The 27,442-nt window shown below is 39.0% G+C and overlaps 1 protein-coding gene across 10 annotated transcripts in view; it reads right to left on the bottom strand.

Annotated features, from left to right (window-relative positions):
* The window catches only part of OSBPL6 (oxysterol binding protein like 6), a 172,206-nt gene that overhangs the window by 73,615 nt on the left and 71,149 nt on the right, over window positions 1–27,442 (bottom strand). For 9 of the 10 annotated variants that reach the window (XM_036320009.1, XM_036320014.1, XM_036320011.1 and 6 more), the window contains 2 exons: window positions 19,831–20,011; window positions 2,146–2,401 (listed from right to left, as the gene is read on the bottom strand). In XM_036320009.1, coding sequence (XP_036175902.1) covers window positions 2,146–2,247 — 102 coding nt within the window. In that variant the 5' untranslated portion in view covers window positions 2,248–2,401; window positions 19,831–20,011. The remainder of the gene's footprint in view (window positions 1–2,145; window positions 2,402–19,830; window positions 20,012–27,442) is intronic. The other variant, XM_036320007.1, reaches the window with a different exon arrangement.

Raw genomic sequence — 27,442 nt, forward strand, 5'->3', positions numbered from 1 at the left:
AGCAGGTGGCAGGTAGACTAAAATGGATAAACATAGAAAACATCTTCTCAGCATGCAGTGGTTATTTAATATAAATATGTTTTCAGTCATGGTACTCTTACTTTACTTTACAAATGCAATGCAATAAACATTATAACTGTGTGTAATCACAGATTTACTTAATAGTATAACTGCTTCTAATAAATAGAATGTAGATCTCCTCTTTGAACTCTATAACAAAGGACAGCAATGTCAAAATTCCCTAAAACCCATAGTAGAAGTATCTGTTTAGAATCTGCAAAAGATATAAACATAAGGAATCCCTGATTCTTATAGATTTTCCTGGAATCTCTTGCTGAAGTGGGAGAGGGAGAGCTGGGAGGGTTTGTAGACTCAATGTTCTCCAAGGAACAAGCCCAGAAGTGAATTCAGCCCTAGCCAGTTTGGCTCAGTGGATAGAGCGTAGGCCTGCGGACTGAAGGGTCCCGGGTTCCATTCCGATCAAGGGCACATGCTCGGGTTGTGGGCTCGATCCCCAGTAGGGGACATGCAGGAGGCAGCTGATCAATAATTCTTTCCCATCATTGATGTTTCTATCTCTCTCTCCCTCTCCCTTCCTCTCAGAAATCAATAAAAATATATTTAAAATAAATAAAAGAATGAAATCACATCTGGAACTGGCTCAGGCCCAGGTCTATATATGGACAACTGAATAAGTGATGTTTATACTTCCAGAAACCAGCATATATATATATATATATATTTAATTTAAATTCTTCATTGCTTAAAGTATTACATATGTCTCTTTTTTCCCCTATGGACCTCTCCCCAGCTGCTCCCACCCCCACAGCACATGCCCTCACACCTTTACTGTCTGTGTCCATTGGTTATGCTTATATGCATGCATACAAGTCCTTTGGTTGATCTCTTAACCACCCCCCAACCAACCCTCCCCTGACTTCCCTCTAAGGTTGGACGGTCTGTTCGATGCTTCTCTGTTTCTGGATCTATTTTTGTTCATCAGTTTATGTTGTTCATTATATCCACAAATGGGTGAGATCATGTGATATTTATCTTTCTCTGACTGGCTTATTTCACTCAGCATAATGCTCTCCAGGTTCATCCATGCTGTTGCAAAGGTTAAGAGTCTTTTTTTTTTTTTTTTTTTAACAGCAGCGTAGGATTCCATTGTGTAGATGTACCACCATTTCTTAATCCACTCATCTGCTGATGGGCACTTAGGCTGTTTCCAAATCTCAGCTATTGTAAATTGTGCTGCTATGAACATAGGGGTGCATATATCCTTTCTGATTGGTGTCAGGCAATATATTTTGAACACATAAAATAGGAGGGAAAAACCCTTGTAAGAATGTTTACTAACTGAATGTCCTCCTAAAGAAAAGATTCTATAAAAACTTAACAACAGTGGCTTACTGGGAACTTCCAGTTACACAACAAAAATTCTATCACAGATAATATTATAATAGTAACTAGTAATACAGAGACAAGGACTGGACAAAACAATCACCTGTTTGACAATGAAGACAATTCATATGGCTAATCCCCACACTCTGACTGTGGAATAGCCACTGAGGTAGCAACGAATTAACTCCGCAAACAAAAATAACTTACAGAGTTGGCTCACTGGGATAATTAAGCAATAATAATTCACTTTCTCTATTGACTTTAAACATTTTCTGAGTTTTTACTGCCTTTAATATCATGATACTACTATTTTATTTATAATCTAATTCTTGAATTTTTTACCAGATTCCATGAAACACCAAACAGAAGTTAGTGCTTTGTGACCAGTGAGAGTTATTGGAAGGAGACCCTTGTTTTTCTATCTCCACAGATGAAGAGAGGGAGAGCACAACATTTAAGGTCCAATAGCTGGCTCCTTCCTGCCTCCAGGTGCAGAGTGGGAAAATTCTCCAGGGCTTTTAGCTACCCTTCCTGTGCTCTGCACTCTAGGAAAGGATCCTAAATAACAGAAAAGCAAGAGCAGGATCCTCTATTCCAGATAGATCTACAGAAATCAGTGAGTTTTCCTGTGGAATAAAAATCTTCACAACAAAATTTCAGAATGAATTAGCAACCCCATCATATCCTAATGGTACTGTGTTTGCATAAAATAACAAAATGCACTTTATATTCTTCTCTTACCTGTCTACTCTCTCTTTGGGAGGATGTTGAAGAGGAGGCACTTCTATGGGTTGGAGTAGATGTTTTATGAGCTGGAGATATGCCCTTCTCATCTGAACTCATAGCTGCGGTTGGAGTCTAGTCGCGTGCACTTAAGGTCATCCCAATTGTGTCTCAAATTCAGACAAAGAAGTAGGTGAATTTTTAGCTTCAGTCCATTTCACGAATCAGGTTGGACTAGGAAAGAGAAGGTAAATATTGAGGGTGTCCAAAGCATCTGAAAGCAAAACAAACAAATTATAACTCATGTAAATTTATATTTAGGAAAAATACTAAAATGTCAGTGAGAGGAAGAATTCTGACACATTAGGAAATATTTCTTCCTCTAGATTTTTAAGGTGGAGACTAAAAGTGCTAATATGTAACAAAAGTCTGTCCAAAAGGAAAGGGGGAAGAAACTATATGCTAAAGTCACACTTTTCTCTTGTAGTCTTTGCTTTATTGATTTATTTATTGATTTATTTATTTATTTAAAATATATTTTTATTGATTTCAGACAGGAACAGGGAAGGAGAGAGAGAAACATCAATGGTGAGAGAGAATTATCGATTAGCCACCTCCTGCACATGGGAATCTAACCCACAACCTGGACATATGCCCTGACAGGGAATTGAACCATGACTTCCTGATTCATAGGTCAATGCTCAATCACTGGGCCATGAAAGCCGGGCTGTAATCTCTTTGTTTTAAAGCAGAGCTATGCTCTGGGCCCTCATGTCCAAGTACTTCAGTTTTTTCCCCTCTGAAATTTAATTTCCCCTGCCCAATGGATTATAATAAGAGCTCATTCCATGCTTGTGTCCAGTTCAGTTATTTCATGTATGTGATGATTAAATCCAACATAAGACAGTCAGTCACAAAAGGCAAAAGGGCTCCTGTTTTTTGTGTATCATGTGATCCAGCCATTAGAGAGGATGAAGTAATACATATATCCACGGTTATTTGTGCCTCAAGTCTACAGCACACCTATATATGACTTTCTCAACACAACAATCAACAGGATTGAAAGCATCCACAGGTTGACAGGCAGGTCCCAGAACTGGGGTAGTGCTAAGAGTTGCTTCTGTGTCACCAATCTGTGACTCAAAACATTGGCCACTAAAATGAACTTCATCCTCTTCTAAGAAGATGAAAGGCCAAGTTCTAGCCCCCATCTTAATGCTTATACTCCTTGAAAGTACTCGCCCAAGTCTTTTGGAGCCAACAGAAATGCAAAGAGCTGCAGAGCTCTGCCCTAGTTTTGGAGCTAATAGAAATGCAAAGAGCTTATTCGTGGCTCAGGATAAGTTTCATTTGGTATTGGCAAAAGGCAGTCATAAATTGACACTTAAATAATCATCTAATCCTTTTTTGAATGAAAGCAGTCTAATAAGTGTGACTAAAATTTCTCAAGCCAAGCTCTGCTGCCAGCAACCAGAAAGCAAGAACACTGCTCAGATCCTTAATTTTAAGAACTTCACTTTCTGGTCCAAGATGTTTTACAAGTAAACGCTGACACTTGAGCTGAAAGTATGGAGGTTCTGTGATGTGCTCAAGTGCCCCCAAGGGATGAGGTTGAGACAACCAAACTCATTAAATTGTTATCCATTTGGAAGTAAATTCAATCTAAGCTACATCAAGGGCCAACATTTCCTCTGTGGCACTGTTGTTTTTTCTTAACCACATCCGACTTCACTTTCTGATTAACAATAATGCTAACATCTTGGTTTTTGTTTTAACTAAAAATGACATTTTCAGGGTAAGTTGTCTATGATGAAAGAGCAACATTTTGGTTGAATCATAGGTATGAATATCTATAATAATATCAAGAATGAAGAAAAGGTGAAAGAATTTAATCCATTCCAAGAATCGTTTTTGAGATTGTTGTTTTTTCTATTAATTTTTATTTTTAAAAAAAGATTCCAAGTATCTAATAAAAGGTTGAATGGGATCAAAATGCATTACAAGGGGAAGTATGAACTCTGTTATCAGGTTGCATCTACTTATTCTTTATTCTTAGAGTGTAAGAATGTCTGTGACATTTTAAAAAATACTTATTTCATCTCTATCAAAGCACATTTTCAGGAATTGCCTATTCTACACCAAAAAGAGACCATAGATTTAAAGTCAACACCAACATAATTTTTATACTTAGTGAGAAAAGTATTGTAGCTGGAAATAACATCATTATGAAAGATGAATATCTAATTTTTCTGTCTCATCACTCCTTCTTATCAATGGGATCATTATAATGGTTTCTAGGTAGTGTACCATTTGCATTTACACTGAGTAACATAAAATTCTGATTTAGGGCCCTGGCCAGTGTGGCTCAGTTGGTTGGAACATTGTCCCATTTATTGAAGGGTTGTAGGCTCGATTACCACTTAGGCACATACTTAGGTTGCAGTTTCAGTCCCAGGTCGGGGCACATATGGAAGGCAACAAGTTGATGTTCTCTCTCACATTGATGTTTCTCTCTCTCTCTCTTCCCCTCTTTTTCTAAAAATCAATAAGTATACCCTCAGATGAGGATTAAAAAAATTCAGATTTATGACCCAGGGACCTAACTAAATCAAAGGGTGGCAGAAAAGACTTCTAGAACTTGCTCTTCACAGGCACCATAACTTGTATGTGTTCAGAAACACATTTGAGACTGGGGACTATTTAGCCTGAGCTAAGTTGTGATGTGGTAGCACAACTGCAAAATCTCAAGTCTTTACAAGAAAGGTTATTTCTTACTCATTTACAATCCTTTATAGGTCAGCTGCAGCCATGCTCTGTATCCTCTTCATCCAGGCTGAAGGAGCAACCCCCACGTGAAGGGGGAAGGAGCCATGGCAGAACCATGAGATAGTTCTGAATGCCTTTGCTTGCAGTGGCACATGTTACTTTCACTCACATTTTATTGGCCAAAGCAAGTCATGTGGCCAAACTGAGGTCAATGATGCATAAAAGTATAATCCCTCCAAAGGGAGAGGCAGTGAATAGTAGTGAACAAAAATATAATCTACTCCCCTAACCGGTTTGGCTCAGTGGATAGAGCATCGGCCTGCGGACTGAAGGGTCCCAGGTTCGATTCCAGTCAAGGGCATGTACCTGGGTTGCGGGCATATCCCTAGTAGGGGGTGTGCAGGAGGCAGCTGATCGATGTTTCTCTCTCATCGATGTTTCTAACTCTCTATCCTTCTCCCTTCCTCTCTGTAAAAAATCAATAAAATATATTTAAAATATATACATATATATATATATATATATATATATATATATATATATATATAGTCTACTATATTTACCATAGAAAGATTAAAAGTATGGATGAAAATATTTAAATTGACTCGTTTTATCACATAGTAATAACAATGGTTAACATTTTGATTCTGCTATAACCAAAGTAGGAGAATAATGTGCATATTACCTATAATAACCTCCCTGATGGGCCCTGCTCTGTGCGTGACAGGGGGCAGCGCCCCAACCCCCTGATTGGCCCTGCTCTGTGCATGACAGGGGGTGGCGCCGCAACCTCCCCATCGACCCTGCCTTGAGTGTGACAGGGGGCGGTGCCCCAACCCCCCAATCGGCCCTACCCTGAGCGTGACTGAGGGTGGCATCGCAACCTTCCGATCCACCCTGCTCTGTGCATGACAGGGGGCGGCGCCCCAACTCCCCAATCGGCCCTGCTCTGAGCCCGACCAGGGGCTGCACCTAGGGATTGGGCCTGCCCTCTGCCACCCAGGAGCAGGCCTAAACCAGCAGGTCGTTATCTTCCGAGGGGCCCCAGACTGCGAGAGGGCACAGGCCGGGCTGAGGGACCCTCCCTCCCTCCCCCCCCCCCCGAGTGCACAAATTTTTGTGCACCGGGCCTCCAGTATATAATAAAACCCTAATATGCAAATCGACCAAACCGCTGAACGACTAGTCACTATGATGCGCACTGACCACCAGGGGGCAGACCCTCAATGCAGGAGCTACCCTCTGGTGGTCTTGCTTTCCCACAGGGGGAGCACTGATCAACCAGAAGCCAGGCTTACAGCTGGCGAGTGCAGCGGTGGTGGCAGGAGCCTCTCCCTAAGCTGGCAGTTGGACATCCCCTGAGGGGTCCTGGACTTTGAGAGGGTGCAGGCTGGGCTGAGGGATAACTCCCCCGCCTCACCCAGGGCATGAATGTTGTGCACCAGGCCTCTAGTGAATGCATAAATAAGTGGAACTACAAATCAATGTTTCCCTCTCTCTTCCTATCTTTCTCTATAAATGAATAAATGCTTTAAAAAATGGTAAATTTTATGTATATTTTACAACAAGAAAGTTCCTGTATTATCAACTATTATAACTTTTATAACATGCAGGCATCAATATTATGCTACTTTGTGCTTAGGTTTCATCTTCTTTAAAAAATCTTCCCTATTCTATTAGACAGAATTGTCACTTTAATATGTATTACTTCTATACTTATGCATACATATATTATTGAATAAGCACTATACTATGCTTTTTTGTATTGATTCTGTATAATTTTTGAAGGTGGGGACTCTATCACTTTCATTACTGTAGTCTAATGACATGGGCCACAAAAACCACTCATATTGTTTACTGGGCTTATCATTTTAGTTAAGACTTGAGTTTTCTGTCATATCCATCAAGAACAGATGATTGTGCTAACAAGCTTCCTGTGGATAACCACCCTCATGTCAGTTCTTTGGTTTTACTATATTTTCTCAAAGACAACCCAAAATAACCCAAATGATTTGCAGACTGGAGTTCCCTATCTGTTCAGTAGCCAGCTGAAGATAAAGACTGTACAAAGTTCAACATTCCCAAAAGAAAACCTCTTAGTTGTCCTCAAATAAAGACACACACACACCCATCCCCAGGCTGCTAATGGTACTCTAGAGGCCTGGGCCATTATTAGGTTCTGTTCTCCTGGTGCCAAGTCGTACATTAGGATTAGGAATAGAGGCAGCAGGCAGCAGCATCATTCTTTCAAAACACCACTAATGGGCTAGCCTGGTTGCACAGAATTACTGCACCTGCCACCTACCTAATTTGCTAGCCATTATCCACCTAATCACAGATATTTCATGGTCAGGAACCTTAAGCAGAATTTTTTTAAAATGTCATCCCTCCAGAATGGCAATGTTTATGCAGACCTTTACATATCAGGGTGCCCAGAATTCAACTTGCTTTAGGCATCCACAATAAGTATTGGTTTCAATTATGCTCATTCATTGTCACAGGAGGAAGGAACAGCTGACAGTAACTGAGGATCTACTGCCAGGCCCCAGGTTCTTCATCATTTGATTAAATGTTGTCATCTGCGCACACTCTCAGGGTGAGTGCACCAGCTCAGGAGACCACCATGTGCATCTCTCCCTAGCTCAGCCTTCAGAGATGTCCCCTTGGGAACCTGAAATTAGCCATGTAAATTAGCACTTTATTTTTGAGACCCTATTTTTAAACACTTAACAGTACACCACTACATATACCCTGTGGTGTTTTTTTTGTTTGTTTGTTTTTAATATATTGTTATTGATTTCAGAGAAGAAGGGAGAGAGAAACATCAATGATGAGAGAGAATCATTGATCAGCTGCCTCCTGCACACCCCCTCCTGGGGATTGAGCCCACAACCCGGGCATGTACCCTTGACCAGAATCAAACTGGGGACCCTTCAGCCCACAGGCTGACACTCTATCCACTGAGCCAAACTGACTAGGGCCTAATTTATGTCTTTAAATAGATTGGATGGCCTAGCCTTATTAAAAATATAGCCTACAAATAAATATAGGAGCGTCATCAAATAACACAATTATTGAGATTATTTTACTCTCAAATATATTTCAGATATGATACAAAGTGGAGGAATAGGAGTCCTGCTGGCTTAACAAACCATATTTGAGGTCCAGAAAGAGTGTCATATTCATGGTGCATTAGAATTAACAAAGAAATGAGTGTCAGAAAGCTGGAGCTCCAGCCTTCTTTTTCAGCAGATCACATGATTTTGTGTCTCAGGTCTTCACTTCCTCAATGCAGGGAAGATACTTCTGTGCCCAACTCACCTCAGGGGATTTTGTGGAAATCAAGAAAGAAAACCTTACTTTAAAAGACACACAAAAAGGAATAAAGCTTGAAGAGAGAATACAGGATCTATTTCACTCCGAAACACCACTAAATTCAACAGAAAAGGGATTTTTATTTTATTTTTTTAGTAAAACTCCCCAAGAGCGGTGAAAACAAGGGACAACAGCAACAGAAACTGGACTGAAAACCAGCAGTAAAAAGACATTTGGGTCATAAGTGAATCCACTCCTGTCAAAAGACAATTAATTGGAAGTTTAAGAAATTCAAAGGATGTTTAAAATGTCACTTGATATTGAATTGGGATGAAAAAGGCTTCTTTTCCTCAAATCTCACGCTTGGGGGAACAGATAGTGTTAATTGTTTGCTACAGAAGTTCTGAAAGGTGGTCCCTGGATCAACAGGAGACCTGGGAACTTATCCCAAATGGAAATTATTGAGCTCATCCACACCCATGAACCAACAACCCGGAGGGTGGGGCCCTGCTCTCGGCTAAAACCAGACCGACACTGGGCATTAGTCGGTGTAAAGGACGGCCAAATGGGCCCTGTTCTTTTCTCTATGGTGCCCGTTTCACTAAAAGCCCCAGGTGAAAAAGATTTTCTAATTCCCACCTGAAGGATGACATCCTAAATAGTCCAAGAAAATTTTAAGAAAATGAATGAATTTGCCCTGACCGGTTTGGCTCAGTGGATAGAGCGTCGGCCTGCGGACCGAAGTGTCCCGGGTTTGATTCCGGTCAAGGGCATGTACCTCGGTTGCGGGCACATCCCCAGTACGGGGTGTGCAGGAGGCAGCTGATCGATGTTTCTCTCTATCCCCCTCCCTTCCACTCGGTAAAAAATCAATAAAATATATTTTTAAAAAAAGAAAATGAATGAATTTAAGAATAAAAAGGAAAAATGTAAATTAACTCTATTTGTTAATTTTTGGGGTTTTTTTTGGTATTTTTTCACCCATGTTTTATTTTTTTTCTTTAAATGTTTTATTTTGAAATAATTTTAGGTTTACAGAAAAGTTACAAATATACTATAGGGAGTTTCTGTATACTCTTCACCCAAGACTTCCTCTAGTTTTCAGAAGCTGACAAAAGAAATTTTAATCTCAGTGTTTACCTATGTATAGTGCCAGTTGAAAAAAATTACACATTTGGAAATAAATTCAAGTGCCAAATTTGCAGTTATTATTTAAATAAACTGTACAGTACTTTCAAATTTAGTATTCTAAACACGAAAATTTAGTCAGCAATCACCCCTCAGCTTGTGTCACCTCGGCATACGCTGTCATTTTCTAGCACAATATTCTTTTCATTTTCCTCACAGCACTTACCTTACTCAGTAGTTACATGATTTATTTATTGGCTTATTGTCTATCCCTAGAGACTTTACCCATTATGTTTCATGCTCTCCTTGTTCTAACCCCAGGGCCCAGATTAGTGCCTGGTACATACTGAATAGGTACTCAAAAGACTTTGCTGGATAAATGAACAGATGAATGAATGAGGAACACTTTAAATATAGCAGCTGTGATATAAGATACATGATAAAAAAAAACACACCTATTTATATTGTTATTGTTTCTGAAATTTCAAACCTTTAAAGTCTACCACCAGCCTTACACAGTTGGCATTTTGGAAGCCTATCTGCTAGTCCAACATCTCTGAAATCACTTCTTATTGGGGCAAAGATTAGAATTATTACTCCTGATATATCCTTGTTCTTCAAAAGCCAAACCTTTCTCTCTTTTTTTTTTTTTAAAAAAAGTATCTTTATTGTTGAAAGTATTAGAGATATCTGCTTTGTTTTTTTGTTGTTGTTTGTTTTTTCCCCATTGAGCCCCTCCTCCCGGCACCAGCCCCTCCCAATCCTTTGCCACACTACTGTCTGTGTCCATGCCTTTCAAAGTAGATATCTACTATTGAGTCACTGCATACAGGATTTCCCAGCATTATTCACTTAGTGTGAAAAGTGAATAACATAAAAAGTCAATAAAAAAAAGTCAGTAGCATTTTAAATCACCCTCAAAGTTAGACTAATTCAAGTATTAAGCATCCTTGCATATGAAAAAACATATTTTTAAAAATTCACAAATATTAGATTCCAATCTTATTGTAGTTTGGGAATGGGACATGTTAGGAAGATAGGTAAAAAAATTTAAAAGACTAAAGGAGGAATGAAGCAGCCCTTCTTTTTCCTACCCATTGCCAGCACTCAGCTTCACATTCAAAGAATTGCCTGATCCTAGGAAAAAGAAAGGAAGGATAGTTAGATGGCAAAGAGGGAGGGAAGAAAGGGAGAGACTACCTATTTCCATATTCTCAGTGAACTCTTACATTTCTCCTAAGACAAAATGTTATAAAATATATCCCAAAATCAAAGTACTTGACCAGCCCTGGCAGGGTGGCTCAGTTGGTTGGAGGATCATCCCATACACCAAAAGGTTGCTGGTTCAATTCCTAGGCACATACCTGGGCTGTGGTTCAATCCCCCACTGGGGCATGTACAGGAGGCAACCGATCAATGTGTTGTTTTTTTTTCACATCGGTGTTTATCTCTCCCCCATAGTCTCTAAAATCAATAAAAACATATCCTCGGGTGAGGATTGGTGGGGTAGGGGGGCAATCAGTCCAAAATAAGCAATCCTAAAATATCCATTTGTCAAATAGGAGAAAGCAAGAAAATAAAAGTGCTGGGACACTCTCTGCTTCATTCAGAGCGTCTACCTTTCTTCTGTGTCTGGGCCTGCACTGTGATGAGGAGTAAATACTAATACATGCATTCAATTCAGCACATATTGATCCACCATCTAAAGAGCACAATAATCGCACTGTCACTTCTGAAACATCTCCTGCTTATGCTGTAATGAGTTGCCAATAACTCAAATTATCTAGTGAACTAAAGACTTAATGGACTGAATCTCACTGCCAATAAACATATCCACATTAATAAAAAAAAATGGTCTGAGGGAAAAATTCATCTTCTGACCATATGCATAAATTTTGAAAAACCAAAAATAATGATAATAATAAACGGTATATAAAACTCTATATTTCTTCTCTACATAAAAATAAAACCATAAGTAGGATTAATGCTAAGCTATTCATTTGAAACCATTTGATGTACTTAAAAGATAAGCAAATAAGTTCTGTAATGTTATTTTAAGCCAAGATTTTCAGTGTATAAGAGAAGAGACACAAATATCAAATCCAGTAATATTAACACTCCATAAAATTAACTTGGAAAAATCAATATAAACTCCTCATTTTTAAAATTGTATATATATACAGTATATACACTTACTACCATGTCCCTTGAAAAACAACTGATAAGACTGTGCACCACTAATGCCCAGATTGTAGTATCTAAATTCCATTTTCTACTAAAAGGCATCGGAGCTCCTAGAATGGTTGACTCTTAGACTTCACATTAAACGAGCAAGAGGAGCGTGGGGCAGCCTGTTGTACCAAGAAACAGGTTAGAGAAACTAAGGGGACAGGAGTGCTTTGGAATGTTCTGTATCTTGATCTGGGTGCTGATTACATAGGAATGTTCAGTCTGTGAAAATTCACTGTGATTCACTTATGACAGTTTCTCTTTTCTGCATGTATATACAGGAGCCAATTTGAAAGGGCTCCCAATGAACAAAGAAGGTTTTATTTTTAGCATTCAGAAAAACAAAATCACTTCAACTGATTAAAACATAATAAATATTTTTAAAATTTGTGAATTTACAATAACACTCAAGAAAAAGAGGAACTGTCCCCCTAAAACAGCAAAAAAAAAAAAAAAAAATCTTTGATCACCTTTTGACGAAACTGAAGAACCATCTCTGAAACGGTCTACTCAAAGCAAAGTAGTAAACACTTGCCCTGCCTTTCCTACATGAACTGTATTTCAGGTCACCAAATGCTAGTTGATAAGACAATGTGCCTTACAAAAGAATTCCAGCTAATAAATGTAAAAAGACTGATAGGATGGAGTGAGGTGGGGGTTGGAGAAATCACCAGTTTAATTATCCCTAATGAAATAATGTATTCAGACAATGATTATTAAAGAACAAAATCATTAGCTGAAAAAAATTGATGGGGGAAACTTCACAATAGATCAGGATATTATTCCCTGAAGCTATTCTGTTGTTGAATCTTAGAATCACTAAAAGTGGGGCAACCAGACCATATAGGCCTCCTGGGGTGATATTAAATGAAGTACACTCCACCATGGAAGCAGAATTCTTGTCAGAAAGTAGAATCTGAATCTAATCAAGCCTCTAAATCTAACTTCCAGTTTCTAATAATCTGGGTGACAGAGAAAAAGGTTAAATAACAATCGGACAAATGCAGCACGTGGATCGTTCTATTGCACATTGGCTTGACTTCTTTAAGTAAATGACTTGGGAAAGGGGGGGAACATACCAGATAAAAGAGACTTAAGAGGCTCAATAGCCAAATGAAATGCATGTACTTTGGATCTGATGTAACTAAACCAACTATAAAAAGACAATTTTGAGAAATATGTAATAGGTAGTAAGTGATATCAAAGAATTAGCATCCAATTATTTGGTGTGACAATGGCCATTATAGTTTTGTAGAAAAATGTTCATATTAACAATGCATACTGAAGCATGTATGTTGGATATAACATGTCTATGTCTAGGGACTTCAGAATAAAAGAGGAAAGGGATAAATGAATCTGGGTGTGTGCATATGGGAGCTCACCATACTATTCTATTTACTTGTGTATAATTTGAAATTTTTCTAAATTTTTAAATAGGAAGAAAAACAAAAACATTGAAAAATGAAAAAAATTTAAAAACAAAAACTCTTGCAGTGTTATTTATGATAGCCAAGATTTGGAAGCAACCTAAGTGCCCATCATTAGATGAGTGGATTAAAAAAACTGTGGTACATTTACACAATGGAATATTATTCAACCATAAAAAAGTAGGATGGACCTGGAGAGTATTATGCTAAGTGAATAAAGCTAGTCAGAGGAAGACAGGTGCCATATGATTTCACTTATATGTGGAATATTATGAACTAAATAAAGTAACTAACAAAATAGAAACAGACTCATATATACAGAGAACAGACTAACAGCTGTCAGAGGGGAGGGGGGTTGGAGGGCTGGGTGAAAAAGGCGAAGGGATTAAAAAACAATAACTCATAGACACAGACAACAGTATGGGGATTACCAGAGAGAAAGGGGGGTAAGAGGGAGGTAGAAGAGAGTAAAGGGGGGATAAATGGTGATGGAAGGAGGCATAACATGGTGTGGTGATGAAGTATTATACACCTGAAACCTACATAATTTTATTAACCAAATCCTTCCAATAAATTCAATATAAAAATAAAAGTGTTTGTAAGCAAAAAAGAAAAAACATTTCCCTTTCCCCTACTACTTATATATGAAACCCTTGATATTAATAATATTCTCCTTTTTTCACTTAATTACTTCTTCATTTCTACTTTTACTGTATATGTACTTATTTTTCAAATCTAGTCTAAATTTATTTTTCAAATCTAAATTTTCTGAGGTTTAGGTGACTCATTTTTCTAAAATCCTACCCACCAGATTGAGAAAGACAATCCAGTGCACAGTCTTTACCTCTGGACACTCTTTCCTGGTCCCTTATTCCCATTCTTTTCAACTGGGCGAGAAGGAAACTTCAGTGCCTCCTCACTCTTCTTTCCTGGAGAGAAGAGCTGGCTTTGGGCCTGATACCTCCCTCTCAGCCCTTCAGCTGTGAGAATTGGGTGTCTCTTAAACAGAAGAGAGACACCTGAGAGACAGAGCAGGAGGGGCGGCCAGGAAGGAAGGCAGGGGCAAGTAAAATGGCTTCTGCATTGCTTGTTCTCCTTGGATATTCTCCCCATCTCCACCACCTGGGGGAGATGTCTCATGATCCGCCTCTTTGCCATGCTGGGGTCCAATATTCTTTCTCCTCTTCAGTTTTTGTGGAACCATGTTACACTTGCAGACTAGTGAGATGATTTTTCTGAATTTTCCTTTCTCACCACATTTCTGTCTTAATGTGTCAACAGGCTCCCTACTTTGGTTCCATTTTTGCAGTCCTGTCTAACCTTTCTCAGGCAGTTAAGCGAAGTGGAATGTGATGCTGATAACAGGCACTCCGAGGAAAAAAGATAAAGAGGCTTTCTGAAAGCATCTCTGAGTATACATACAACAAACTAATTCATACGACGAAAGAATAATAAAAATAAACACATTTCGTCAAGGAAATGAGATACCAATCACCTGCTTTTTCCTTTTAAAGAAGAGTTTAATTTCTCAGTCAAGTCACAACCCAGCAAATGTGTGGAAACAAATTTCCAGTTACTTTATTTCCATGAACTTAAACCTGATAGTCAAAGGACTCACGTACATTTCATCTTTGCTTGTGGTCAAGTATCAAGGGATCCTAGGCAATACTGACCTAAGAGATTCCATGAGATAGGGCAAAGGAATGCAGCCAGAAGGACAGTAAACTGAAATAAGCATCCAACCCAGCCGGCCTGTTTTCTTGTTTGCTTCAACATTAAAAACGGATATCCTGAGTCCTGAAATCTGCTTACGTAACAGCCACTACCTGTTTGAAGTTGATGTGTTGTTGGGATAAGAACTGCTGTTCTGAGGATTTTGGCATCTATGTTCATGAGGGATATTGGCCTGTAATTCTCTTTCATTGTGTTGTCTTTACCTGGTTTTGGTATTAGGGTGATGCTGGCTTCAAAGAATGAGCTTGGAAGTGTTCCTTCCTCTTGGATTTTTTGTAGTAGTCTGAGGAGGATAAGTTTTAGTTCTTCCTTGAATGTTTGGTAAAACTCCCCTGTGAAGCCGTCTGGCCCTGGGCTTTTGTTTGCCGGAAGGTTTTTGATGACTGCTTCCATTTCTTCCATAGTTATTGGCCTGTTGAGATTTTTAGATTCTTCCTGATTGAGTTTTGGAATGTTGTATTTTTCTAGGAATATGTCCATTTCCTCCAGGTTGTCTAGTTTGTTGGAGTAGAGTTGTCCATAGTATTTTTTAACAATCATTTGTATTTCTGTGGGATCTGTTGTTATTTCACCTCTATCATTTCTGATTTTGTTTATTTGGGTCCTCTCTCTTTGCAAAATCTTAGCAAATCGGATCCAGCAGTACATCAGAAAGACCACACACCACGACCAAGTAGGATTTATCCCAGGGATGCAAGGATGGTACAATATCCGCAAATCAATAAACGTGATACATCACATAAACAAATTGAAAGAAAAAAATCCCATAGTCATATCAATTGATGCAGAAAAAGCGTTTGACAAAATTCAACACCCATTTTTGATAAAAACTCTCAGCAAGGTGGGAATTGAAGGATCATACCTCAACATAATAAAATCCATATATGACAAACCCACAGCCAACATCATACTTAATGGACAACAACTAACACCATTTCCCCTAAGAACAGGAACAAGACAGGGATGCCCACTCTCACCACTCCTGTTTGACATAGTACTGGAAGTATTAGCCATTGCAATTAGACAAGAAGAAGAAATAACAGGCATCCAAATTGGAAAAGAAGAAGTAAAACTGTCCTTATTTGCAGATGACAGGATATTATACTTAAAAAACCCTAAAGACTCCATCAAAAAACTATTAGACTTAATAAAAGAATTTGGCAATGTAGCAGGATACAAAATTAACGCCAAGAAACCTATGGCATTTCTATACACCAATAGTGAACTTGCAGAAAGAGAGACTAAAAAAGCAATCCCATTTACCATCGCACCAAAAAAATTAAGCTACCTAGGAATAAACTTAACTAAAGAGGTAAAAGACCTCTACTCAGAAAACTACAGGACGTTGAAAAAAGAGATAGAGGAAGACATAAACAGATGGAAGAACATACCATGTTCTTGGATTGGTAGAATCAACATCATTAAAATGTCCATACTGCCCAAAGCAATCTATAAATTCAATGCACTTCCCATTAAAATACCAATGGCATATTTCACAGACCTAGAACGAACTCTCCAAAAATTCATCTGGAATAAAAAACGACCCCGAATAGCTGCAGCGATCCTGAGAAAGAACAAAGTAGGTGGGATCTCAATACCAGATATCAAGCTGTATTACAAAGCCACTGTTCTCAAAACTGCCTGGTACTGGCACAAGAACAGACATATAGATCAATGGAATAGAATAGAGAGCCCAGAAATCAGCCCCAACCAATACACTCAATTAATATTTGACAAAGGAGGCAAGAACATACAATGGAGTCAAGATAGTCTTTTCAATAAATGGTGTTGGGAAAATTGGACAGATATATGCAAGAAAATGAAACTAGACCACCAACTTACACCATACACAAAAATAAACTCAAAACGGATAAAGGACTTAAATATACGACGGGAAACCATAAAAATACTAGAAGAATCCAAAGGCAACAAAATCTCAGACATATGCCGAAGCAATTTCTTCACCGATACAGATCCTAGGGCATTGGAAACTAAAGAGAAAATAAACAAATGGGACTACATCAAAATAAAAAGTTTCTGCACAGCAAAAGAAACCATCAACAAAACAACAAGAAAGCCCACTACATGGGAGAACATATTTGCCAATGCTATCACTGATAAGGGTTTAACCTCCAACATTTATAGGGAACTCATACAACTCAACAAAAGGAAGATAAACAATCCAATCAAAAAATGGGCAAAGGACCTAAATAGACACCTTTTAAAAGAGGACATTCAGAAAGCCAACAGACATATGAAAACATGCTCAAAGTCACTAATCATTCGAGAGATGCAAATCAAAACAACAATGAGGTACCATCTCACACCTGTCAGAATGGCTATCATCAACAAATCAACAAACGACAAGTGCTGGAGAGGATGTGGAGAAAAAGGAACATTTGTGCAATGCTGGTGGGAATGCAGACTGGTGCAGCCACTATGGAAGACAGTATGGCGTTTCCTCAAAAAACTACAAATGGAACTCCCATTTGACCCTGTGATCCCACTTCTAGGAATATATCCCAAGAAACCAGAAACACCAATCAGAAAGGATATATGCACCCCTAGGTTCATAGCAGCACAATTCACCATAGCTAAGATCTGGAAACAGCCTAAGTGCCCATCTGTAGATGAATGGATTAGAAAACTGTGGTACATCTACACGATGGAATACTATGCTGCTGTAAAAAAGAAGGAACTCTTACCATTTGCAACAGCATGGATGGAACTGGAGAGCATTATGCTAAGTGAAATAAGCCAGTCAATGAAGGAAAAATACCACATGATCTCACTCATTTATGGATAATAAAGACCATTATAAACTTATGAACAAAAATAGATACAGAGGCAGAGCTGCCTCGAACAGACTGTCAAACTACAGCAGGAAGGCCGGGGAGGGTGGGGGGGCAGGGAGGGGGGTAAGAGATCAACCGAAGGACTTGTATGCATGCATATAAGCATAACCAATGTACACAAGACACTGGGGGGTAGGGGAGGCCAGGGGATTGTCAAGGGTGGGGGAAAAAATAAAGGAGACATATGTAATACTCTTTGTAATACTTTAAGCAATAAAAAAAAAGAAAAAGAACTGCTGTTCTGAGATGGAGTCCGTTTCCCCCCATTTGTGAACAATGATCAAATAGTTAATGTTTGAGTTTAGCTAATGCAGACAGAAATGCTTTGCCTCATAAGGACCCTGTAATTTGAAATGCTCTCATCTCTAATGCTCTTTGTTACTATATAAAAGTTTGATTCAGTACTAAATTGACAGGAACATCACTGTAAGTAGTTCAGTTCCCAATAATATACTATGATCAAAATGGGAAGGAGAAGATACATCTGATTCTGATGGAGAGACTTCTCAATGTCAAAAGTCTGCATATGTAAATGGCACAGTGGATTGCTTGCTGACTCACTCTGGTGTCCAGAATGAGTAAAGGGCTAGGAAATGAACTCTAAATCCCTACAAGTGTCATTCATAAAGAAGCCAACTCAATGAATCTTCCTCACCTTCCTAGGACTAAAATAATCATGTCAGGCAATGGAAGCCTTAGTCATGACATTTCAGACTCTGAGATGACAACCTCAAGGTCTGGAAAGAATGATCCATACTCTGTTACTATCAAATCAGATTTCCCAACTAAGAACAATGAACCATCTGCTTTTGGAAGAGTCTTTCTTCTTCACAGGCAAATCTGGCAGGTGTCAGCTTACCTTCAGAAAGCCAGCATTCTTAAAGTATATCCATTTCACATAAAATAATAAAATACCAAAAGAGAATAAAGACTAACAGCATTATGTGTGAAGTACATGGGAGTGACTTCACATTAAGAGAGAAGAAATTGATGCTTAAAGCAGGAATCATTTTGTTGTTGTTGTTGACAGTATTACAGATGTCCCTCCTTTTCTCTCCCTTTGCCTCCCTCCACCCTAAAGCTGGAATCTTGACCACAAAGGCCTACAGGTGCCAGGAAGGTAACATAAATCTATAAGGTTGGTTGGGTTAGATACTTAAGGAATGATAAAGATTAGCAAACTTCAATTGTAACAAGACAAGATGTTTAATTTTCCAAAAGAAGCCAGGTATCTGATTCTCTGTGAAGTTTCCAGACTGTTCAGCAATGTTGGTGATTAATTCAATTTTCGAAAAGAAAATGTTTACAGGTTAAAAAAATTATAGTCTAAAATGTATCCTATGGGCCACTAATTTGCAAGCTCTGCTCTAACTGTAATTTTAAATAACGCAGTAATAAACAGAAAGCTTCTCACATAATAATAATCACACTAAATCACCGAACCTTGGTTTCTGCCCTACGACGAGGGACCAGTCCATGCAAGGGGAGGGTAGGAGTGGGGGAATACCTGGGGAGCATTTCCCAGATTACAGACGTCTGAACTGTCTCCACCACCACCATCAGCCCTGCAGCCCAGAAAAAATAAGAATCTGAGTAGAGGATACACAGCTTCCAAAAGCTCCTCAGGAGCTGTGGGGCACACGCTCCCAGAAAGCTTTGTACAACTGGGAGGGATGCATCCCAACTGTAGAGACTGAAGTCACTGAGCCTTAGATGTTAAACAGCATATGTGACGTGGCTCTGAAAATAGTAACTGCTAACATCAAAGGAGCCTAGAGTACCCATAGTCAGTGCTGCTGGTATCAAATTCGTTCTTTCAGTCTCACGGGCAAAAAGAAAACAAGCAACTGTCTACCTGTTCACTGTGGAAGATTATAAAAATAGACGCATTTTAAGCATCCGTGTATGCAAGCCGTGGGCTTGTGTGCATCTACATATATAACTAAAGCATTCTTAGGTGTGTAGGTTCATTCTTCAAGAAGGGGAGGAGAGCGTCTGATTTCCACATGCTGCCACAGTGCAGGTAGAAAATGGTTAACAAATCCTTGGGTGTGTTTTTCTACTTCCTTGCCTTGAAAAAATTACAGCAGAATTTTTTAATAAGATGGCTAAGCCTAACCAGGATTACTATGTTTTTTAGTTCTGATCTACCTGTGATTAGGTAATGTTTTGCTAATCTCTTGCTGTTATTAAACAATGCCTAGTCTAAACCCCGCTTTTGATTTTAAGCTGGAGCCCTCCTAACTCACCTTGTAAATGGAATCCGTCTTCTAGGTTGGCTTTCAGGTCAAAGCTGCTCCAAGTGGCTTATCCTCAGATGCCTGCAGCCTTCTCCTGGGAACTCTATTGACCCTGCTGGGCTTATCTGGTAAATTGCAGAAGTGGCTCCTTCATTTCCTTCTCTTGTTGTATTGCAGTGAGGGGCAAGAGCTGAAAAAGAGAGAATACAGTCACGTAGTGCATCTCCACAGAACTTTCATGGGTCTCTCAGGGGGACTTGCCTATGGCCAATCAGAAACTTCCTTCCAATTTATCTTCTGAGGAAGGAGGGTATCTCAGCTTTTTGCCTCCTTTGCTCAATCTTATGTAATTTCAAAGACATACCCATTGCTACCCATAGCATTCCTCAGCAATAAGCAACATACATCATTTACCTCTTACTCAGAGTTTGGAGTAAGAAAATGCTCGATTTATATACCAATGCACTCTAAGCAGGGCCAAGTATCTCTTCCAGAAATATACTTAACCCTCCAATTCAATATAAACCTGTTTTTAAAAACAAGAAGTATGAAGTGGTTTCATCACACATGCACATCCATGTTCAATACCAGTGCCTTGACAAAGACCCACGAATAGCCAATAAGTCCTAACAGAGTAGAACTGTCACCAAACTCCTAGAACAGTCCTGTAGCAGAAAGCTAATTATACTATCAAAGAACAGCTTTCAACTTCACATAGTTTCTCAGAAGGCAAGGAAACAATATTTTATGAGAAGATCAAATAGGCTCACTTCAAGGAAAAAAAGGAAATGGGTGGGAGGAGATCAACCAAAGACCTTGTATGCTTACATGCATGACCCATGGACACAGACAATAGGGTGATGAAGGCCTGGGGCGGTGGCTGGGGTGGGGCTAGAAGGGGACAATGGGGGGTGGGGCGGGGGGGGGAGGATATATATGTAATACTTTCAACAGTAAAGATTTTTAAAAAGGAGAAGAAAAACCTGAGGAGCAATCCAGAGTGGAAGCTAACTCGGTTCCTCTCTGGTCCTGAAATGTGACCGCAGTTTTTCCTTCGAGCCTCTCTAGCAGGTGCATTTCTTCACAAGGCAGCTTTAAAAATAACAACCTCAGTCTGATTATTTTTCTGGCTTACTCTAACTGTCTGATTTTTTCTCTTTTTACTTATGGAGAAGGAAAAAGTAACTATACACACATATCCTGAAAGATTATGACTCAATAAAAGTGCAAGATTCATGTCCACCCAACATCCTCTGCTGTGAATGTTCCTTTAAGCACCATTTTTCTGCCAAAAAAAGAAAGAAAATGTTTGATCTAAACCCCCTCCACCTCTACAAAAAATAAATAAATAAAATTTTAATCTCTACTATGTTGTAAGGCAAGTCCATGTGTCTTGTGGGTCCTAAATAAAATTTAACTGATGACTATGATGATGACATAGAAGAACTAAGGTTAGGGTCCATCAAGATTATTTTTGTATGCTCAGCATTAGATCTGTTTATTTTCTGCAAACGCTATTCAATCTATGCTCTTTAATCCCATGTAATTATAGGCAGAACAAATATGAGTGGTCAACTACTAAAACTCCCCTATCCATCTTTTTCCTTGCTCTTTCCTATAATGCATTCTGCCAGGTTTTGGAAAAGGAGAGAATACTAAAACAGGAAAATAAAAGAAAAATGAGGTAAAGAGCCCCCTGTGCTAAACTGCATTTCAGTTTTCCTACCTCCACCTCATTCCTCTTTCCTAGTCGTATTCTCCATGACTTCTTACCATCGTACATTGACAAGTGAGAAGGTAAAGAGAATAGAAAACTACAGGGTAAGATGAAGGCTACCTTTCCACCTCTATTTCCCCCAGTCCAGGAGCAGAGCTGAGGGAGAAGGCAGGATGAATACAGCCAGCCGTACCTAAGGAATTCCCCCTTCTCCCCATCACACACTCTGCGAGTCCTGTCTCCAGCCTCTGTAAACCAGACATTGGCCCAAGAAGCAGTTCCCCACTTCAGTCATCCTTTCCCGTAGTCTTTGCCTACACATCCCTGAAAATCCAGCTCAAATCCACAACTCTCAGCTCCTCCCTTGATCTTCCCAGCTAGAAAGGGACATCTTCTCATGGCATCTGGCACTTTGGTCAATTCTACTGGTGTAAGGTGATCCTGGTTGTGCGTGTTGCCTATACTTCTCGTCTCCCCTACCGGACTGTGTGGACTCTGGGAACCAGACCTTACTTCCCTGCACAGAGTAAGTGTGAGAGTTAAAATGTGAAATTTACAAGGCTTTGACTTATGCCCACTTTGCAAGAAATGAATCTATTATTGTCCATTTTGCCAAAAGTGTGCATTTTCACACTGTGTATGCAATGCCAAGGAATAAGGGCTTTGGCTTGTTCTGAAACTACAATTAACATTCATATGGACCTTCTGTGCAACTTTCAAAAAGACAAGCACAATAAAGTGGAGTGCCTTCGATAGCCTTCAGGGAGGCTGACTAGTCTGTATAAAAAATCACCAGTCCATCAATATACAGTTCAGATATAATCAATCATCCCTGATAGTGACTGAAGGCAGAAATATTAGGAGTATTTGTTTTAATTCAGCTTGAAACACTTGAATAGGGCAGAAACATTTATATTATCACATTTGAATTCCAAATTTCCAGGTGACTAATATATTGTTTTATTTAAAAAACAGGACATTAACCAAATGGCAAATAACCTTTACTTCAATTAAGAAACTGTACAGGGTCTTGTTTTACCGTGCACACAAACTGCGTGTGGGCAGAAGTCCAAAGGTACTAAGCTTATAAAGTTCAAGTTTGATTACACATTGTGACAACACACACTGAAGATAAATTCTTAAAGCTCTCACTAGGAAATAAACTCCGAGAAGGGAAGAGGTTGTTTCCTTTTTAAACTATAGCCAAAATTGATATTCAAACAAAAATTATACCTGGTTTTCATCAACACACACAAAAAGAATCATGTTCTAATTTAACAATATCTTTTACAGATCAAAAAGGCCCCCGGCATCCTCCTTCTAAGCTATTAATAGACTGAAAGTTGGAAAGGTTGATTCGAACAAAGTCTTCTATGCCAACAAGTACTCCGATAGGAATATCTGTAAAATCTCACTAGGAAGTTTAGAGATCTGGCAAGGGCTCCTTCTGAATGGCTCATTCAGGAAGCAAATGATCCATTATCTTTGCAATAGAATTTTTCCTGTAAGTCCTGTGACTCACCCTCCCACAGCCTGAATTTTGCCCATTATACACCAGATTCTTGTCCAGCATACTCCCCACACATTCCACTCATTTCTTATTCAAGCCCCTCAGAACACAAGATGTATGTGTCCTGCGTAGCTACTAAGTTAGTGCATAGAATATAAAAAGGAGACAAGATAAAACAAACTTCATCATTCTGTAAAATACTAAAGAAAGATTCTTAAAATGGTGAAGTCAGTAAAGACAGCCAGGATAACCAGAGAGCAATTTTACAAAGTTGGCAGTGCACATAGCAAAGTCCATGTCACAATACAAACAAGAGACCAGACACTTTTGGCTCTTTTCTATTCATTATGTGGCCCATGACTTGGACTCAATGCTTATTTCCATGAAGGACTGGTCTTAATTTAGGGTTAAACATCCTAAATTGCTTTCCCAGAAAACCATAACACAGGACATGCTATAAGACCCTTCTTCATCATCTTGTTTACTTTGCCCACTATACCCACTAAATACCTTGGTGAAAAGATCATTATTTTGCTTTTTTTTTTTTACTGGCAGCAATGTTTAGACAAACAATTGCTTTTTCTCTTTCTACCTGTGATATTGCCAAGTACTCTGAGAGTTTCTACAGTGTCTAAGTTGTTGGAGAATAGTTTTAGTGCTATAACCCAACAGTTACGGAAACGGGTTATGCTGGGGTAACGTACTGAAGATGAAAAACACAAATTCCAGGCACTTTCACCTGGCAACTACTGTGCTTTTCTTGTCAATAACTGAAGAGCAGACTTTAACTTGGAAATTTATCTAATCTCATTAGTGCTACCATACATCAAACAAGTTAAAATTCACTAGGTAAAGTAACATAGTTTTCATATATCTGCCATTAAGTATTGATTGATTTGTCCACTCCACAATAAGTCAGTTATTATATACAAACATTAAAGCCAGACACTAGAAAGACACAGAGATGTAACAATCAACAAAAACAAAGCTCTTCCTTTTGTTTTTGTTGACTGTTACATTTAGAATTTAGCCACAGATACTAGTAAAAATACACGAATAACCAGTTTAAGCTACAAAAGCAGAAAATGTGCTATGGATGTTCATGACATGAAAATAATTCTAGCTTAAAATCTGTGAAGTGGGTAGGAAGCAGATCAGAGGAAGTTGCTCAAAAGAATAGGCATTTGAGAAATGAGTAGATTCAAGTAAGAACTAGAAAAGCAGAAATGGATCGAGGAGATTTCAAACAGTGAGGAAAAATATATGAAAATCAAGAGATAGGAAAGTTAAATAAATGAGGCACGTGGCCCGCCGGCCATGAGTCCAACATGCTTGGTGTGTAGACTGTAGTGCCAGTATCCAGAGTCTAGGATACAAAAAAGGAGAGTGGGGGAAAGAAAGACAGAGATGAGGTTTGGAACTGTGTAGAAGATCTTACATGCTGGTGAGAGACCAGATTTCATTGGTTGGGCTGTAAAGTCATGTGGTTATGTTTCAGGAAGGCAGATCTAGAACAAATTGGAAGGAAAAGAACCTGGAGGCCAGAGAAGACCTCAGAAGACAGAAGCAGCTCAAAACGGAGGGCAGAGCAGCTGCCTGGGAGAGTGGGCACCCAAGAGGGGCAAGTGAGGATCTTCCATTTGACAGGGCAGACTGTGATCCTATCTGGTCTCGAATATTTCTTATCTTACCAAAATAATGGGAAATAAAGCACATCCATTATTCAGAAACATAGCTGAAGTAATATAAAGTATGGTCAACATGCTAATAAACTAAAATAATTTACTCAATACAAAACATAGTTTTCTCAATCTGTTATATTTCTATGATCCAGGCCAATTTTTCCTGATTTTGTTTGTTTGTTTATATTTGACTTGGTTCAACTTGACCTGTTTTTCTCTGCAGGTAGGGAAAATATTTTATTTCTCTAAATTCCAAAAGCTGAGCACAAAAAAAGGACATGACACCTATTAAGAATCCAAAGAAAATTTTTTTCCAAATAAACAGTTTTGTTGATACTGACAAAAATTCAGATGACTGATTATACAGGTAAGAATTCTGATTACAGATTTCTTAAAGGAGTCTACAATTTTATTATTCCCTTGACAACTTTGTTTTATATCCAAAGAACAAATATTACAGGAACCCCTCCATTTATTATTCAGTTGAACAAAATTTTATTAAAAGAAAAACACCATTAGCTCTAGATAGAGCACTAGAAACACGCCTAGGACATACCTTAATCTTCTCTAAGTAGGATGCTATAGAGCAAGAGTCAGCAACCTTTTCTTGTGAAGGTCCAGTTGGGTAAATATTTTAGGTTTTGTGGGCCATGCAGTCTACCAAGTGATGCAACTGCTCAGTTCTGCTACTGTGCAGGAAAGTAGCCATAGTCAATAAGTAAATGAATGAGTATGGCTGTGCTCCAATAAAACTTTATTTACAAAAGAGTGGTGGCCACAATTGGCCCTTGGACTTTACTTTCTTGACCCTGTCCTAGCAGATAGCCCAGCTGTGGCAACTTGGTGTGGTTTCGTTGCTCTTCACTCCTTAATGTGCATAACTCTGATGAAGTGAGGGGGGAAAATTACTCTGAGAAAATGGGTGACAATGGAAATCTCCACTGCTAGTGGAGTGATAAAAGGGGAAACCAAATGAAGAAGTCTGAAGGAAATGATGAACAAGAGAAGTTCGGGGTAAATTAAAATGAGAATGTAGAGGTCGTGATGTCTTACATCACTGCTAAGAGAATCCAACATATATTCTCAGTGGAAATATGGAAATGTGACTCAAAAAACCATTTCAGGAAGTACTCTGACTAATGCCCAAAAGGCTCAATAGTTGGGGGAAGACTTCAAGGAAAGCTGAACTTATTAAATAAAAATATATTTAAGAAATGCAGGCATCTTGACAGAATATTCATGTGAGAGAAAGCCAGGGAATTTGGAAATTTGTGGAAGTCTCAAATCATACTTTCTTCATGAATTCTGATGATCACACCTTATATACTTGATAGAGCAAGGGGGAAAGTAAGTACTATAATCATCAAAGCTGACCAATCTATATTTAAATCTGTAAAAGAGTTATGACAAAAACTATATTCAGTGACATCAGCTTAATAACGCTACCACTAAGTCACCGCTGAAAGCGATTCACGGGCTCAGCGGCCCTGTGCGAGTTACTTTACCTCTCTGTGCCTTGGGTTCCACATGAGTAAAATGCAACTCTTTCACGAGGTGTCTGACGATTAAACAAATTAATACATGTAAAGTGTGCAGAATGGTCCCAGCACACAGGAAGTTCTCAAATGCGCCATATTGCTGCTGTTCCCCTGAGTCTTTCCTCCCAGCCAGCTTTATTGAATACTCCTCCTTTGCCCTTTTAAGCTTTTCTCCTTCTAGGTTTCCCCAGGGTGGCCCTGTCTCATTCTCAATGTTTAACCTACCATTTGCTAAAGATTGCTAAATCTCTGTCTCCAATCCTGACTTCTTTTTCAGACTATATTTTTGTTTACTGGACATTTCTATTGGAATATCGCATGGACACCTGAAACTCAGTCAGTCTACAAATCAAGCCCATTACCTTTACCCTTGCCTCTTTCCTCTCCTTGTCTCCTGTTTGAGTTCATGACACCCTATCTATCCTTAAACCAAGCTAGAAACAACTATTATTTTTAAGCATTCTATTTGTAACCATCCCATTCCACTCACCCCAAGTCCTCTCCACTTGTTTCTCCCAAATATATTTCTTAGATGTGGCTTACTTTTTGCATCTCAGCTATCTCTGGCGTAGATTACTGACAACAGGCCCCGGCTTCTCTGCTTCTGATCATTCTCTTGTCCAGGCCATCTTTCCTTATCATCAGAATCGTCTTTCTTTCTTTCTTTCTTTTTTTAAAATATATTTTATTGATTTTTTACAGAGAGGAAGGGAGAGGGATAGAGAGTTAGAAACATCGATCAGCTGCCTCTTGCACACCCCCTTCTGGGGATGTGCCTGCAACCAAGGTACATGCCCTTAGCCGGAATCGAACCTGGGACCCCTGAGTCTACAGGCCGACACTCTATCCACTGAGCCAAAGCGGTTAGGGCAAGAATCGTCTTTCTTAAAACATATATTTGATTGTGTTATTCTCTATTCTCAATTATTCTCTACTGCCTGAAGGAAAGGGGACTATAGGCCTATTGGTGAGCTTCAGAGCCCCAGGAACCCTCTGAACTTTTATATAAAAAACTGCGTATGTCCTTAAGATTCAGTGAAGGAACACTGAGAGGACAATCTTAAAACTGCACAGAAGGGTACGATCTGCACTCTTGAATTGCATCTCAATCACTCTTGTCTTCCACCATTTCAGATACAGTGAACGTGGTATTTTCCTCCAAACGAGCACACTG

Source organism: Myotis myotis, unplaced genomic scaffold (assembly GCF_014108235.1).
Source record: "Myotis myotis isolate mMyoMyo1 unplaced genomic scaffold, mMyoMyo1.p scaffold_m19_p_8, whole genome shotgun sequence".
Taxonomy (NCBI): domain Eukaryota; kingdom Metazoa; phylum Chordata; class Mammalia; order Chiroptera; family Vespertilionidae; genus Myotis; species Myotis myotis.